The sequence below is a fragment of the Zophobas morio genome, unplaced genomic scaffold, assembly GCF_036711695.1.
Source record: "Zophobas morio isolate AGI-343-1 ecotype UQ-CSIRO unplaced genomic scaffold, CSIRO_AGI_Zmor_V1 ptg000093l, whole genome shotgun sequence".
Taxonomy (NCBI): Eukaryota; Metazoa; Arthropoda; class Insecta; order Coleoptera; family Tenebrionidae; genus Zophobas; species Zophobas morio.
In genome coordinates, this window is record NW_026972198.1 from 38,194 (window position 1) to 54,560 (window position 16,367).

A 16,367-nucleotide genomic window follows, 5' to 3' on the forward strand; every position below is an offset into this window, starting at 1 on the left:
TTTACTACTTTATAAATACTTAAACCCCATATAAAAAAATTTTTTTTTCACGCGACGAAAGCGTTCCAATTTTCCTTGAGTTAAGCTGAGTAAAACAAAGATTTGCTCTATTAAGATCAAGATGAACTCTTCCTTAACTTAAAACCAATTATTGTGGGTGGAAATTATCATAGAAAATAGTAAAAACAGTAACAAACGCGGAGACAATTGAAAATTGATCTGAGGTGCCTGTAGAGCTCTTGCACTTAATAATATATGGCATAAAATTGTGCGATGCTGACTTCGATTTTTTAAATTTTTATTTCTTAATTCTTATCGGATCGTAGCCCGACACTGGCAGGGATGGGCGGCGACGAACACCTTAACTGTAAATCAAACTCAGATTTACACTAATTTACACTTCAAAACTTTTTTAGTACCTATAAAATCTAACGTAGTTGTTCTACTCGAAAGGGTGTTTAATAATGCATACGTCTCGTCTTTCGTTATTAAATTTAATATCTAAATTATGTTAAAAACACAGTGAAAGATAAGAATTCAAGAAATTTTAGGTTATCCTATCATTTGTTTTCAAATCAGCAGCAAATAAGCTTAACTAAATTTATTATTTTTCAGATCGTGGGAAAAGATAATATGACAAAAAATTGTCTATTAACAAAAAACGCATGGTTTTGCACGATCTGATGCAGATAAGCAAAATTTTTTGAAGTAACCGCAAATTGCTAAGTACTTTTCAACTTTATACTTTAATAAAGACCATATTAATTCAGTTGTTAAAACTTAAACCCGATTATGTCTCTTTACCTAAAAATTCTTAGTTTACTAGGCTTTAGAACGGAAAGCGATAAGACCACGTTGGCCCACAACCCGATGACATCACCAACTTATACCTAAACATGCATTAACCCGGCCCTTATATAAACCTTAATTATATATATTAAGCTAAAATATGAACCATATATAAAGGTTTCGAACGTTTTGAAATCAACTATTTGTCTAATGGTTTGTGCGAGGTGCTCAATTGCATAGTGGCCTGAAGTTGAAGAAGCTTCAGCTTCACTAGTATTTTCCTCGCATCACCGTAAAAAGCTATGGAAAATACTTAACTCTTCCCCACGATTTATTTGTTGAAGCCATAACCTGCGAAGCAGGTTTCGTTTAAGGATATATGTTGAAACCTCCTCACAGCCTTAACGGCGCTCAAGGATAAAAAAAAATTCTTTTCCTAACCTATAATTTAAACCAAAAACAATTATTTTACGCAGTTTTTTCATATAGTGTCTGGCTTTAGTAAGTCAACAATTGAATTTAATAAGATAAAAATAGAAACTTATGCGATGATAATCTGACTATTCCTTAAATTTAAGTTTTTCGCAGAAACTTATTTACAGTAATTACCTAATTAATGCTTGCCAGGGCCTTCCGCTGAGGCTTAATTTTCATTAACAAAGTACTAAACTATAAAAAAAAACTTAATTATAGCTAACTTGAAATTTTTTAATACTGTATCTACAACATTTTATGTAATTGCTTTGATGTAAATAAAAATAGATTTTAAAGCTATAGTTTTGATTATACTAAGAAATATGTTTTCAGCTTAGAAGAATGCGAAGAGCGCGTAAAGAATTCTTTATGGTTAATTTTTTTTCAATCAAATATTAAATGTGCCTACTGCGCTACAGGCACATGTTTACTAGAAAAACTTTAATAATAGCTTAAATCCATTATAAAAAAACACCAAATAAATTATACGGGAAGTTAGTAGCAATAAAAATTTATTTAAAAAAAAATGTGGTTTTTAAATAAATTAATCATCAATATCATAAAATTCACATGTAATGCTTTGACAAATATTCCTCTATTTAAATTTAAACGCAACTTAAAATGTGTTCAAATTTAAGTCTTAATCTGTTGAGAATCCCTAGTATCACTAAATAGCAAATTATTGACATAACACTCCCCCAGACTACTAACTTTTCTTACTAACTTTGATTTCTCTAGTCCTCTAGACTAAAAACTATCGTCTAACAATATTGCTAGCCGACGTTAGACCAGAGTCATGCCACGATAATGTAGGCGAAAAGCCCTGAGAAACACCTAAGCACAAAAAATATGCGTTTTTAAATAGTTAAAAAACAGGCAATTTGTTCTACCAATAATAAAATTTTCTGCTTTACTACAGGTTCTTCCTTGGAAAATGATTGGTTCACCTGTTAACTATATCTAGAAGTTATCTTAATAACAGTGTAGTACTACAGTAGGCTTCTTACTTTTAACTATTTTAGGACTATACAACTTTTTTATATGCTGACAACAATTCTGCAGTAGATTAATATTAGCTCGTTATAGATTTTAACACAGATTTTGGACAATTTAAAAGGCTGAAGTGCTGTAGCTACGCAGTAAAAATAAAGAAAACTAACATTATTGGTAAACAAAAATATGGTCCATAAGTTCCTAGCCTAAGGCCTTCTTGCTTTTCAACACACTTATTATATCGGGTAGATTAACCTTTTTAAACCCCTATAAAAATAACCTGAAGTTTTGATTTCAAAATGTGCATAAACGGCCGATTTTATTCGATTTATTTCGCTATTTTCTTTATATCTCCTCCCTCTTAGGTTTGATTTCAGCTTTGCGAAGTGTTTATAGTATGGGTAGTGCTCAATATAAGTTCGGCCCGCGCACCTCCTGCAGTTTTTTTTCTTTTGCTTGTTGTTGTGCAGATGAGTTTGGTGCGTCTACGAGTCTATAATAATCGAATAAATTTATAGTGCTTTCAAGTACATCGACTTCCTTGTAATATATTAACTTATTGTCTATAGTACCCTTTATATCTATATTATTTAATTTGCTGTCTACAATATACAAGTTCTCGAAGGGTTACAACCTGTGAAATCACCAAAAGATAGAACAGTCGCTGGGGGCCAGGTCTGATTTTTAAGGTCGCATACCTCGCTTAAGTATGCCAAGCCGTCTTTCTTTGGTGACATCACGTAAGTTAATAAAATATACTGGCGTAGTACATCCCATTTGAGGTGGTGTTCCTCTCTCCAAAATCTACCATTGAAATTCCCTCGGGGTCACTGGCCATAATTTTTTTTGCTTCTTGCTTTTCTTGGTAGTGGTTTACCCCGACGATGCCACTTCACCATAATTTCGCCTTCAGGAACAATGGACTCCTTTACTTCTTTCTCAATAACCGGCGAAACTTAAAAAAATTTCGACAACATTATTCATAATGTGGGGTGAGAAGTTTGGGTACCCATCTTGAGCTTACCTTTGTCGAATGTAAATGGTCGTGAAGAATTCGAATAACCGTAATTTTTAAGAGATTAGGAGATTCTGCAATTTTCTTGGTCTTCAAAAGGCGGTCACCTAGTAGCACTTCGACAAATTTTATATTTTCTGGGGTAGCACTTCTGCTTCAATAGAATCCTTTCCTAAATAGAAAAGCTTCAAACTTTCTTCTTCTGTGGTGAATGTTGGCATAATCGCCAAACGTTATTCAAACTTTGTTTAATTTCTGTAGGTTTAAATTCTCTTGTGTAAGAAACTTTATTACTGATCTTACTTCAAGCCTTAACATTTTGCAAAAATTCTTATCACGATGCCACTTAGTTGATTATCACTTTGTCGTTTGAGCAAACAAAAGTCTGAAAATTCTTTTACAAGCTACTGAGAAATGAATGATACTAATAGTATTAAAAAATCCGCGGACCTTTTTTAAAAGGGGAGGCCGTACACCATTCCATGTAATCATGTTGAACTTAGAAAACTAAAAACACACTTGATAACAGCCATAAAAGGCTAAGCGTTTTAACCCTTCTATATTTAACATCGGGTAGGAAATGAAATTGAGTATAAGATTAAAAGTTTTTTACTAAAAAAAAGTTTAAAATTGTAAGGTTTTTAACTTTTTTTTAAAGAAGCTTAAGAACGCCTCTCTGAAGGACGGAATATCGAAAATAGTCTACATATTTGCAATTTATATATATTTTTTAGTATAGTAATAACATAATATAATTTTATAAAATTAAACTCGACTTAAATCTAACATCATTTTTAAAGTATATATTAATTGCTAAAGGTGTTTGATGTTATAATTCTTTTTAAAACTTTTCTTATTACCAGTTAGTAAATAACGTAATTAGGTTTAATTTCTTACTTTTGTCCTTTATGAGTTAAGGATGTGCCCACTCTACAGTATATTAATTAAGTTTGTTAATTTATATAACAAATGGAGCTTAATTTTGTGCTAAACAATTTAAAAAGTGTCAGTTAGAAAAAGTTCTGGATTAAGATAGTATCTTGTAGATCCTTACTTCCAAACACTTAATTTTAAAAATTTCAAAGGCCTTTGAACAAGTTGTGGGGGTTGCTTTCAAATTTATTTAATCTTAGATTTGTCTATAGTTAACGTACAGAACATTATAAAAGGATTATTTTAAGGGCACAGTTATACCAGACTGTGGTTAGAAATAAATGCTTTGCAAATATATTAAGTTATGTCTTTGAGTTGGGCGCAGACTGATGCAATCTGACAAGTTGTGGGCGTTAATATATTTTTTGTGTTTAGTACCCAATCAAAAGGGGGTTTATCATAACAATGCAAAAAATTAAAATTATTATTGGATGTCAAAAAACACCCAAAGAAAACCTCAAATCCGTGACGTTTTCCTCCTTTGGGTTTATTTTTCTTTGTAACCATAAGTTTGATTGTCAAAACTGTGCCTTTAGTAAAGTAAGCCTCTATATTATACTTTACTCTATGTACTTATAGAAGTTTAAAATATATATAGACGTATGATATTTTTTGTTACAATAATAATATACGTTCATTTTAACTATGTTTATGAATTTGATATATACATTTATCGAGCGGTGTCGCCATAGTTTCTTGTTTCACTTATACCTTTTTAAAATTTTATTAGTGTTAATATATAAAATTTTAACTTTTATATAGTTATTTTTAAATTTTTTTCGCAACTGCTTATAACAAAAATAACTTGTTTAATATGTTTTCAGACTTTTTAGATTTATTCTACCTATAATAATTAATAGATGCTTACTATAAAATGCGTAGTTGTGGGGGACGGCGCTGTGGGGAAAACATCATTACTTATTTCGTATACAACCAATAAATTCCCTCACGATTATGTGCCTACTGTTTTCGATAACTATGCGGTTACTGTTATGATCGACGGAGAACCGTATACTCTCGGCCTTTTTGATACTGCAGGACAGGAAGACTACGATAAGCTTCGGCCCCTCTCATATCCTCAAACGGATGTATTTCTCATATGTTTTTCTGTAGTGATTCCTTCAAGTTTTGCTAACATCAAAGAGAAATGGGTTCCTGAAATCTCTCATTATTTTTCGAAAGTTCCTCCTTTTTTGTTGGTGGGAACACAAGTGGATTTGCGAGAAAATCCCTCTTTCGTTGAAAATATGGCTAAAAATAGGGAAAGGCCCATTGAAACTTCTGAAGGGGAAAGATTGGCTAAAGAATTAAAAGCAGTGAAATATGTAGAATGTTCAGCGTACACCCAGAGAAATCTTAAAACAGTGTTTGATGAAACTATTTTAGCGGCTTTGAATCCCACTCCTGAAAAGGAAAAGAAAAAATGCGTTCTTTTGTAAATCTCGGTTTGTTTATTTCTATGTCTAATATTTTACTTTATACAAAGTTCTATTATATATTTTTGCTTTATCTGTCGTTCTTTATTTTAAAATTTAAATAACTATACTTCGCCTTTGGTAAATATTTATACGCTTTCCTGTAACTGTTCACATATATATTGGTCTCCTACTTTTATGTTATACCACAGAAAACTTTAATTTTTTAATTTTTTAATGTAACATTTAATTTTACTTCCCTTTTTTACTGCAATAATATTTATAATACTCGAGATGTATTTTCGGTTTATTCTTTTTAATCAATAGTTAATTTATTTTTAAGAAATCACTGCTGACCATATTGTTTTTTATATTTTTGAAAATACTCTCTTCTCTTGTTTCTTTTTATGTTATAGTTAAAATATCAAGCCCTTTTATTATTTTTAATTTATACAATAAATTTTATTTAAGGCCTTCTAACAAAATATGAACTGTAATGATTAAAAAATAATGCTGTTTTCTTTATTCGTATTCGCGGTTTATAGTCAAATTCTGCTCGAATTACTGGAGCCTACTGAAATTTTTGTTGATTCAGTAACAAATATCTAGCGTTCGCTTATTTATTACTATTGCATAAAATTCTACACTTCAACTTTTGCATGTTTTGTTAACGATAATTTTGAAAGACAATATATTATTTACCTCTAAGTTACATAAAAAAAATTTTATTTCTAAGAGAAAAATTAAGTTCTCGAGCAATTGTTATTTTAAAAATTGGAATTTTTAAATAATTTGGGATTAAAATATTTTTTTTGAAATTACTTTTATTTATTAATCTTCTTTCTCCTTTCAGTTTAAAGGGTAAGAAATATAATTATAAGAAAACAATTAATCTTTATATATAAGAACTATAATTTTTGTTCAAAATTTAATTTTCTGAAAGGGCGAAAATCGTTTTTCAAAATTTAAACTTTATAAAATTATGTGGATTAAAAATTTCTGGAATAACTTTTTAACTTTTAAATTTTTTTCTTTTTATAGTCCAAAAAGATAAGAGGTGTACTCAAACTATTTTACTTCCTAATAACAAATAATAAATATTTTATAGTTTTAAGTACTATAATTTACTTAATAAATTAAAATTTTTTACGGCACAAAAAAAAGAATTATGTTAAGAATTTATCTAAACTTAAAAATTTACATAAAATCGACGTTTATTTACACAACTTTTTAATTATTAGTCTTCTTTCTTCTTCCAGCCTATAAAAAATAAGAGATTTATTCAAACTATTTTATATAATAAGAAAACTCTTTTTTTGGAATTGCAAATATAATCGCTAGAAGAGGCTGTGTAACCATCTTACGGAATCGGCAATAGAATTTATATAGCCAACTTTTTGTATTTAAATATTCATGTAATCAATTAATAAAATTCTTAAAATAATTTGCTTTATTATATTTTTATTAGTATTTCGACTATAACTTTATTAAAGTTATCAGTAAAATAATTCTCTTTGATTTCCAAAAATATTAAGGAAACATTTTACAACAAAGTGAAAATATATAAAATCGTTTTTATATACACAAAATTAAAAAATTTAAAACAATATATAAAAGAATAATAAGTAAATTGCAATTGATTATAATTTTATTATATAGCAATGCCTTTAGTAAAGATATTAATTTCTTTAGCAATTTTCTATGTCCCTAAAAAGATCTTTAGGTAGGTCACTTTTTTTAGGGAAGCTTTGTTGGGTCCCTTGTTTTTCCACGACCGCTGCCGCCACTTTGTTAGCTCTGTCAACCGCGGAGTGTACGCGATCTAAATGCAAACTTGTTAATATCATAAATCTATAAAGTGAAGGTTTAAAAAAGTAAAAAAATAATAATTACCAATACTTTGTTAGAAATAAAGAGGGCTTTTAAAATGGATTTATACTTACAATGTTAAAAAACTATAGTAGAAATTTTTATATACAAAAAAATAATATAAAAACCTCTATGACAGTTTTTTTTCGTGCTACCAAAAAAAAAAGAAAATGCTATTTAAAAAATTAAAGTTAATATAATAAAACACACTTCCGAATTTAAAAAGTTCAAAAAAAAATGATGCGGTTAAGAAAATTTGTTACCCCCAATAAAAGAATCTCCGGCGCCGGAAGAATCAACAACACAAGGCACTTTCACTCCCGGACAGTGCCAAATTAGATCTTCTTGAGGCTTAAGCAATAAGTAGATAAATCTAGATCTCCGTAGAGAAAGTAAAGCTGTAGGAAACCCTGGGTTCATTGGCAAAAACAAGTGCACCATTGGCGCCTAAAGTTAGTATAACATTGCTACATCCAAGTTTCCTTAATTTTATAACTAATAAAAAAATATAAAAATCGAACAATTAATAAAGTAGTTCGAAAAAAAGTACCAGCAGACTTAGCAGAGGGAATGTTTAGGATGCCATCACCTATAATCGCTGCTGCTTCTGTTTCGTTAAGTATAACAAAGTCTGAATATTTAAAGAAATCAAGGTTAAAGTGTTCGGAAACGGGAGACGGATTGAAAATGGTGGTAACGCCTAAGCAAAAAAGAGGAGTTACTAATCTGAAGAAAATCAAACAATGTTTTAGCTTAGCATAGTTAACTGAAGTTAAAGCTCAGAAAATATTGAAACTTAACCACGTAAAGTGTCAAGAATAGCCACAATATTTACCAGAATTTTTGGCAACTTTCAAACCATGCAAAGCAGTTGCGGGATCACATTCAAGTTGGGTTATAAATATACTGCTGTCTGCAATAACGTGTGATAACGAATCGAGATCTTTTGTGCTTAAAGAAGTGTTGGCTCCCGGACAAACTACTATTTGATTTTCTCCAGCTTGATCAACAGTTATAAAAGCTTTATTTATAAAAATAAAAGTATATGCATATTAAAAAAAATAGCAATTCTATAGTTTTATATTTGTTGATAATACTAGTACTCTAAAATTAATGAGACCGATGCCAGTTGGAATAGTTTTAGAAGTCAATATATAGCTTATTATAACGTTCTGTGAAGAAAGTTCTGACTTTAAATAATCGCCGAATATATCTTCTCCTACCATTCCTAATAAATTCAGTGTAAAGCTATAAGTCTTAAGGGTCTTTTAGAATATGTCACCAATAAGTGAAGTTTTTGCTCCTAGTCTGGCTGCCATAACCGCTTGATTTCCCCCTTTTCCCCCAGAACTTTTTTTTAAATGATTCCCAAGAATAGTTTCTCCTTTCTTTTAGGGTAAAGACTTCAAAAAAAAAAAAGATTTGTCTTAAGCAGGCCAAAGGCCCGCTATAGAATAAAACTCATATAACTAACCTTCGGCTGCTGGCTTACTAGACAAGTTAAATCTACATTACAAGAACCGAAAACACAAATACGTATCATCTCTACAAGGACACAAAAGAATATTGTGCGTTGAGACTAATGAAGCAAGTAATCTAATAAAATTGCAGGTTTAAATGTTTTCCTTTAGCAGAAAGAGTTTTGCGGAACACTAGAGCGTGCCAAAGGTTTACACTCCTCACGTTTTATAAACCTTAATTAATTGCTATTTTACATCAACTATTTGCACTTGCACCCGCCTCTGGCTTTTTATTGTACTATATAAAAGATGTTAATCTAGTTCCATTCGCCTCTTTAGGCAATCTGTATTTCGCTTTAGTTTTAGAGCCTTTCATATTAATGTAAACTTTTCCTACTTGAGCAACAACACTTCTTCAAGAGAATTAATGAGGGTACAATCGATGGAAACAACTTTAACTTCCCGTTTGCTACAGTTCATCTAATCATTACCGTTTATTTAATGTAGTAGGTCAATCTAATCTAGAATAATTATTAAATTAATGTAACATTTATAACAACTTTAGATTCAGGGCCGTGCCTTAAGCAAAATTTGATATCAAACTTGATTTTATAGTTGAAAATAGCTAAGCATTTAGGTTGCTTTTTACAAGCGAGTGAAAAAGATCTGGCTTTATTTCTTTAAGTCTAATTGGTTAACTGCTTAGGGGCTACTCCGCCTGAGCAGCTATATACATATAAATACGTATATACATAAAATTGTATCCGATAGGCTTCCGGTTCATCTCTCTTGATGGTTTTTAGCAATTTTCCACCACATCAGGTTAAATAATGAGAGTCCGAACTCGATACATGTCCACTACCCCACCGTTTCTTGGGGGCTTTCGTGATATATCATTGCAGGAGTAACACTGTGGGCACTTGTACCCCACTCCGTAAACGCCCCCTCAGGACGGGTGTACCATGGCCAGTGATAATATAAATCGCAAGCTTTTCTTCATTCCTCCGCTCGAGGATACCGTTATCCGGTTATATTCATTAGTTTCTTTTTAACAATTTTTAAACATAATTTTGGCATGGTTTTGAGTAGGTAACTGCTATAAAAATACCTGTAACAAACTTACTCGACAGTTTATCTGTCAAAAGTAGGGCGGTGCATTTTATTGTAACGTTAATTTGAGTCCGTGCATTTTTTATTACTTTTTAGTTCAATAAAAGAACTACACGATTTACAGTCTGGAATACATTTATAAGCTTTGTAAATTTTTTTTTCGATAAATAAGAATGGCGTACTCACTGTCTAACTCGGTTTGCATCTGCATTCAAAATTTTCTTGCGCAGATTTTATTTAAGTATTTGTTAAAATAATACTATTGAAAAATGAGAGAAAGATATAGATCTCTTTGTGCAATCACTAGCGTATTTCATAGCAATTTTTAATTACTATAACTGTAAAAAAACAGAATTAATAGTAAACATACTTTTTACTCTCATATGCTTATTGATATGTACCGTAAACGGAAACCTAAAACCAAGGTGGTCAACCCGCGCCACACGGCTCTCTCCATCCTCGCACCTGCTCACTGCAGTGAAAAACACACCAGTGGAGCAAATAAAAGTTCAAGTAAAAGCTTTTTTCCTCATTCGATTCAGATGGACAGTAAAACAGGGGTACATAAACATTATATCTCAGAAGAATTAAAAAGAAATGATAAGTGGCACGTCAGAACAAAAAGGTTGGCCAGAGACAATCTACTTTGGGGACAATAATAAATTTTTTTTATTAATGCTGGAAAGTTTTATCTTTTTTCAGCATTCATATCATTCCATCACGTCCTTAAAAAAGTTCTTTTATAGTAAACTCGCTTATTTTAGAAGAGATGGCACTTAACTAGCGCTTTTATAGAACTGAATAGTTAGGCCACTTGGCTATAAAAGAATTTTTTTTAAAGCCCCTTCGTCAACAAAACCTTCAATTGTGCTTAAAAATTTGATATTGCATTACACTCTGTGTGATAATTCTAATGGTGACACAATATGCATGGTGTATATTGCTCGCAAATAGCAAGTTTCAGGATCGCCGCAGCAGAGGCCTAAGACAGAAGCAATATTTTTACTAGTTGATGCGTTCCTCTAATGTACGTCCAGAAAAGCTATTGCCCTCACGCTCCAACAGTTAGGCAAAATGGGCAACCCACCAAAGAATGTTTTTACGGCTATTAAAGCCAATTAAATGTTTTGAACCTAATTCATGCATTTTATAAAAAAATATAATTTAACAGTCATTAATAGTTTTAAATATGTTAATTATCTTTTTTTGTATACTGGCAATTTCTTAAATTTTTTTTAATAAAAAAGTTATTCAACTTTCCTTAAAAAAACGGAAAACTATTGGGCTTGGTGAAATGTAAAAGGGTTTCTAAAAAGCGCCAAAAAAATTGAACACAAAAAATTCCCGCCATTTTAGTTAGCAAAATGTTTATAACGTATTTCTTAAGACAAAGAGGTTGAAAATTTTTATGGCAGGTTTGAGGCTTTCTTATCATATTCTGGAGGTCCTTACGTTATCTATTAGCTTTTTTTATACAATACTCTCATTTGAATTCCCATATAGTTGTTCAACCTAAACGTATTATACCTTAAATCTGGTAAAAAAAAAACTAAGTTTCACGTTTTTGGCAAAAGTTTCAATTTGCTATGCCAGTTTTCATCTTTCCTATTATCGCTATTAAATTTTGAAGTAAAGATCGTAATAATGAAATCGAACATTGCTAACGTTAGAATGCCACTAGGGGATATTAAAAATAAAACTGAAGAAAAGGAAAATCCAATTAAAAAAGTTAATATTTTGATAAGTTTTTTAGGTTAATAACGTTAATACTTTTTTTGTAAACACAGCCTGTAACTAACAAAAATGTACACGTACACGATACTGATATACAAGCTAAAAAGAATTCAGAATTTAAGAATACTTTCGAAAGTCAAAAAATACTTATAGAGAAATACCTCAATGAAATTGCAGAACTAAAGGAGACCATAAAAGACTTGAAAACTAGTCTCGATATATACAAAAGAGTAAGTATTGCTTTTTAATGGAAACAAATTCACATCTTTTAAAAATTTAGCCAGTTTATATTTTTTCAACTTCAAGTAATCCTCTACGTTTTGTATATTTAGTCCCATAAAGAAAATTTAACTGAGCTTACGGATCTACAAGCCATCTGCGAAATGGCATGCAAGGAAAACGATGTGGTATTGAAGGACAACTGTTTTATAATTATTTGAGTTATATTTTTATAACTTTTTTTATTGATTTGACTTTTTTATATTAAAGCTTCACAAAGAATTAGAAAATAAAGAGAAAGAAATTTCATTACTGAAAAGTGAGCTCTCCTACTTTTTGTTAATCAAAGATGTAATTACGTTATAATATTTCTACTGGGCCGAGTGTTTGCTACCATCCTAACGTTATCAACTCTCTAGGCTCAAACCGAAGAGAACGAAGAAAGTTCAAAACAATAGAAAAGGAAGGCAGCGATAATAAGTTTTGCGACGTTTACTATATAAAAAGCGTAATAGAAATTCTACTAAAAAAAATATATGCAGTTTCAAAACTTTTCGTAAGAAGCTTAAACGTTAATAAAGAAATAAATAAATTGACCATAGAGGATATTATTAAACAAGTTTTCTTGCTATATTTATTGACTATCATCCACCGTTCAAGTTCACCAAATAGTCGAAGTGACTTTCAATACAAACCAAATTGAGTAATTCTTAGCTTTGAAGAGCGGTTTAAAAATTCTAACGCTTATTCAATGAACTAAATTAGTTCTGGTACTGTACAAAGTCCCTTGCACAATTTGGTTTGTTTAAGTTTTTTATAGCCTTAAAAGGTCACAAATTTAAAAACGTGATAGTGTGTTAGGGCATATTTAAATACAAAACGATTAATCTTAAAAAGAGAAACGCGTTGATAATAACAGAAACAAAGATATATGGCCCAAAATGTTTAATTTATACTATTTCGACGAGTTTTACCTATTAGCAAGCTTCCATAACTTGATTATTAAGCATAATTAATTCCTTCTTGGTTCTGACTTTTTAAGTAATTCACATGCCCTTAACTAATTTGTTTTTAAAAGTTTTACCTGTATTTAATTTTTATTTTTCTGGGTCAATTATTAAATGAAATCTTATAGAAAGAATTATACCCCATGATCTTTGATTTGCGTGGGATGGCCGGCGAGCTTCAGTGTCAGATTCCCACCACCCACCACGCCAAAAAATATTGGACGCCACCCTTGGGGGTAAGGTAATCGTTAATTAAGGTATCAAATCCTAACATTCAAAAACGACTCTCACATTCACTATAATATTTTACCTATACAAACTGTTAGCATAAATTTTAAAATATCGCACTCGTAGATCTTCAAGTATTGCAAAGCGAATTATGTTAAACTGGTTAGATCAAATGATTTTTTACATTTAAAAAGCGGTAAAGTTCACTTCCTAAAAGAAAAATAAGGTCTTTTCTAATAAGGTTTATTTCATCGCACACAAACCTAAAATACCGACTCCCTTTTTATTACAATGCTGGACCTCGTCACTTCTTGTTCAGCGCAGTTGCAAAGTCGGCTAGAGCTGAACTAATATCAATGAATTTACCATACTCCGTTGGTAGCCCCAAATCAGGTATTTTTTGTCATCGGTTTACAGTTCTGATGGCAATTTGTCTTAATGTCGGGTCAATTCGTAACGGCAATTCCTACATCCAAAGCCTAAGTTATTAGCCAAAGTTGTTTTGGTATATAAACTTCATTTGTTAAAAAAGTAAAAAATTTTTGCTGATAAGCTGTCTCCTTTCAAAAATATATAAACTGTTGCTGATCTAAAAATGCTAAATATTTTTAAGGAACCTAAAAATTAATTTCACGTAACATTGTTAAACATGTCACTAAATCATTAAACAACAAGGTATATACAGCTGATTGTATAAGAAAACCTTTCAACAGTTGAATTTATCTGCAAATTTTCTGTTTTTAGTATAGTAACAGGCGTGTCATATTTCCAACGAAGGCTTCCTTTTACTGTCACTCTATTTTTTACCTGTTAGTAGTATAAGAGCTTTATAATTGTGACAGCCCTTAGCTAGCCCTTGCTACAGCATAACTTGAAAAAAATGCTATCCAGATTAATGAAAATCACTTTGTAAGTTACGGTTCTTTTAAAACAAGAAGGGAGGAGAGAAAGAATGAGGTCGACTCATCAGCGCCTTAACACAACCAAGATTGACACCGAAAATAAAACAGGTATAAGCTAAACTAAAATATCATAGCTATTACTTGCCGAAAAGAAGTGTTTTTTTAAAACAAAAAAATTGTTAGCGAGTGTTTAAAACGTAAGCTTATTGTACTGTCTCAAAATCTCTGAAAATTACAAATTTAATATTTTTTTATTAAGGAACCCAATGTACGCTCTGCTCCAGCTGCTTGAAAGCTTAAAAGAGACACCACTTATATACTGTTACAAAAAGATTGCCGTTAAATATTTAAAGAACTTCAGAAAACATAATAGCAACTGCTTAAAGGAATAATTGTACTACAATCTCTGACCGAATTGTAAAAAATGCTTGAAACACAATAAAACAAATTAATAAAGAGAGCGGTTGTTTGCAAATAGAATTTATATTATTTATAACAATAATTAATTTTAATAAAAACAAAACTGAAAATAAAACAAATTTCACGTCCCATTTGAGGTATATATATTGAAAAATCAATAGTAACGGTAGATATCGTAATAATAAAAAGTCACTACCAGAGCTATAAAAGAGGCCTCGAATAACTTTTTTATTTCTAAAAAAAAACGTTTGCACAAAATACTTTACCATATAAGCAAAATCTTATAATTATAAAACAATGTTATATAAAGCAAGGTCAGACCGCTTTAAATTCATACTTGAATAAAAAAATCCAGATCACACGAAAACATATAAAATAGTAGCAATATATTTTAATAAAAAATTTAGAAATTAAAACGAGTTGTTCCTGATAAACCGTTGGTACTATAAAGTTTTAATATTCTTAACAAAATTTATGGCTCAAATTTTCTAAATTTTCTTTCATCTTTTTCTTAACCCTTAAGAGGTATTTCTTTTTTTCTTACTTTTACCGAGACGAACAGATTTACGAATCGAAGATGAAGAGAAGCTGCTGGAGTCGGACTCACTACCAGAAGAACTGCTATCGTCACTATTACTACTTTCTTCAGAACTTGTGGCGCTGTTAGGCTCGCCAGAATTGCTGCTGCTGCTACTAGAATCACTTTCATCATCGCTAGAAGAAGTGGTGCTTCCGTCGCTACTTTCGCTACTTTTTTCATCTTCACTAGAAGTTTTTGAATGGGTGCTCTCCCTTGAAGAATCGGTTAAGCCCGCAGCTTCTTGATCTTCATCGGCCATCTTTAATTTTTTAACATCTCTATTACATAAAAGGGCTGTAACGAAAGACAATAGTAATAATGAAAAACACAGTATGACTAGTATAGTAGAAACATAATTCACCAAAAAAAACAAAACAAACGCAAAAAAAAAATAACAAAAATTATTAAGTCATAAAATTGTTTATAAATAACTTTAAAAACCTACTAAAACTTAACATATACTAGACTCTAGCTAAAAGACAAAATCCATAACTGTAGTGATGACTTAAACTTAGAAAGAAAGCAAAATTTGTTAATAAAAAAATCTAATAATAAAGTAAACAAAAAAAATGACAATATTAAAACTCAACATACTTGCACAAAAAAGAATTAATACCTCATCTGTAGTAGTTTGCTTCGAGAAGGCCTGACGAGGTACTTAGGGTCATTCTTACACTCATATATTAAATGACCTGTCCTCAAACATCTCTGACACTTTTTTTGATAAGACGGATTAAACTCTTTACTAATAAATAAAATAACTTAAAAAAAGATTATCAAAATAAAATAAAAATAATCTAAACAAGCTACAACAAATTATTTAAAAGCTTGAAAGAAAAAAAAAACCAGAAAAATACTTTTTTTTCTCGTGGTAACGTTGTAAACCGATGCGTAGCAAATCTTCTTTGGAGTATCGATGCATTCGCAGGCTTGAAGCAAAAAGTTAAAGTTAAAACTTGCGCGTACTGTTAAGTAAGCTGACCGCTAACGGACGCACGTCTCGCTTAAATATAAAATGCTGACACAGTGCTTTTACTCCTTTATAAAAGAGTAAAAAAATATAAGGTTATAATATAAAATAAAAAAAGTCTCTAAAAAAAGTACTAAAATATGACATAACAAAGGGGATATAAAACAAAAAATATTGTTTATTACAAAATTATAAAAATTAATCAGCTCTTAACGTAGCCATACGCCCTCTTTTGCAATAAGCTGATGT

General features: G+C 30.6%; 4 protein-coding genes across 6 annotated transcripts; 2 read left to right on the forward strand and 2 right to left on the reverse strand.

Moving 5' to 3' along the window:
• The first annotated feature begins 4,688 nt into the window (after window positions 1–4,688).
• Window positions 4,689–7,013, forward strand: LOC135144293 (cell division control protein 42 homolog). The gene is made up of 3 exons (XM_064076292.1): window positions 4,689–4,744; window positions 5,065–5,649; window positions 6,924–7,013. The coding sequence occupies exon 2, from the start codon at window positions 5,065–5,067 to the stop codon at window positions 5,641–5,643; it is 579 nt and encodes a 192-aa protein (XP_063932362.1). The 5' UTR covers window positions 4,689–4,744; the 3' UTR covers window positions 5,644–5,649; window positions 6,924–7,013.
• Window positions 7,014–7,304: 291 nt separating this feature from the next.
• On the reverse strand, window positions 7,305–9,126 carry LOC135144318 (ribokinase-like). 3 transcript variants are annotated; one of them, XM_064076340.1, is made up of 9 exons: window positions 8,963–9,126; window positions 8,771–8,876; window positions 8,609–8,716; window positions 8,324–8,509; window positions 8,039–8,188; window positions 7,898–7,983; window positions 7,752–7,839; window positions 7,617–7,661; window positions 7,305–7,441 (listed from the first exon to the last, which is right to left on the reverse strand). In XM_064076340.1, the coding sequence occupies exons 1-9, from the start codon at window positions 9,029–9,031 to the stop codon at window positions 7,308–7,310; spliced, it is 972 nt and encodes a 323-aa protein (XP_063932410.1). In that variant the 5' UTR covers window positions 9,032–9,126; the 3' UTR covers window positions 7,305–7,307. The 3 variants fall into 3 exon arrangements, with proteins under 3 accessions (XP_063932410.1, XP_063932412.1, XP_063932411.1); XM_064076342.1 differs by having other exon boundaries at window positions 8,771–8,891; window positions 8,963–9,035; XM_064076341.1 differs by lacking the exon at window positions 7,617–7,661.
• A 2,475-nt stretch (window positions 9,127–11,601) lies between these two features.
• Window positions 11,602–12,607, forward strand: LOC135144276 (uncharacterized). Its single transcript, XM_064076255.1, has 5 exons — window positions 11,602–11,786; window positions 11,846–12,022; window positions 12,125–12,199; window positions 12,282–12,362; window positions 12,431–12,607. Exons 1-5 carry the CDS (start codon window positions 11,703–11,705, stop codon window positions 12,467–12,469), a joined length of 456 nt encoding a protein of 151 aa, XP_063932325.1. The 5' UTR covers window positions 11,602–11,702; the 3' UTR covers window positions 12,470–12,607.
• Window positions 12,608–15,034: 2,427 nt separating this feature from the next.
• LOC135144328 (uncharacterized) lies at window positions 15,035–16,154 on the reverse strand. Its single transcript, XM_064076352.1, has 3 exons — window positions 16,006–16,154; window positions 15,765–15,893; window positions 15,035–15,426 (listed from the first exon to the last, which is right to left on the reverse strand). Exons 1-3 carry the CDS (start codon window positions 16,068–16,070, stop codon window positions 15,087–15,089), a joined length of 534 nt encoding a protein of 177 aa, XP_063932422.1. The 5' UTR covers window positions 16,071–16,154; the 3' UTR covers window positions 15,035–15,086.
• Window positions 16,155–16,367: the final 213 nt, after the last annotated feature.

What these genes read in the sequence shown, in the direction of transcription:
- LOC135144318 (XM_064076340.1), bottom strand. Translation starts at nt 9,031, where the DNA reads ATGATACGTATTTGTGTTTTCGGTTCTTGTAATGTAGATTTAACTTGT. An exon ending in TAGTAAGCCAGCAGCCGAAG is followed by an intron (nt 8,877 to 8,962) that starts GTTAGTTATATG and finishes TTACCCTAAAAG; the next exon opens with AAAGGAGAAACTATTCTTGG. An exon ending in AGCAAAAACTTCACTTATTG is followed by an intron (nt 8,717 to 8,770) that starts GTGACATATTCT and finishes TGAATTTATTAG; the next exon opens with GAATGGTAGGAGAAGATATA.
- LOC135144328 (XM_064076352.1), bottom strand. Translation starts at nt 16,070, where the DNA reads ATGCATCGATACTCCAAAGAAGATTTGCTACGCATCGGTTTACAACGT. An exon ending in CGTTACCACGAGAAAAAAAA is followed by an intron (nt 15,894 to 16,005) that starts GTATTTTTCTGG and finishes TTTATTTATTAG; the next exon opens with TAAAGAGTTTAATCCGTCTT. An exon ending in AGCAAACTACTACAGATGAG is followed by an intron (nt 15,427 to 15,764) that starts GTATTAATTCTT and finishes TTTATGTAATAG; the next exon opens with AGATGTTAAAAAATTAAAGA.
- LOC135144276 (XM_064076255.1), top strand. Translation starts at nt 11,703, where the DNA reads ATGAAATCGAACATTGCTAACGTTAGAATGCCACTAGGGGATATTAAA. An exon ending in AGGAAAATCCAATTAAAAAA is followed by an intron (nt 11,787 to 11,845) that starts GTTAATATTTTG and finishes TTGTAAACACAG; the next exon opens with CCTGTAACTAACAAAAATGT. An exon ending in ACTTTTTGTTAATCAAAGAT is followed by an intron (nt 12,363 to 12,430) that starts GTAATTACGTTA and finishes TCAACTCTCTAG; the next exon opens with GCTCAAACCGAAGAGAACGA.
- LOC135144293 (XM_064076292.1), top strand. Translation starts at nt 5,065, where the DNA reads ATGCTTACTATAAAATGCGTAGTTGTGGGGGACGGCGCTGTGGGGAAA.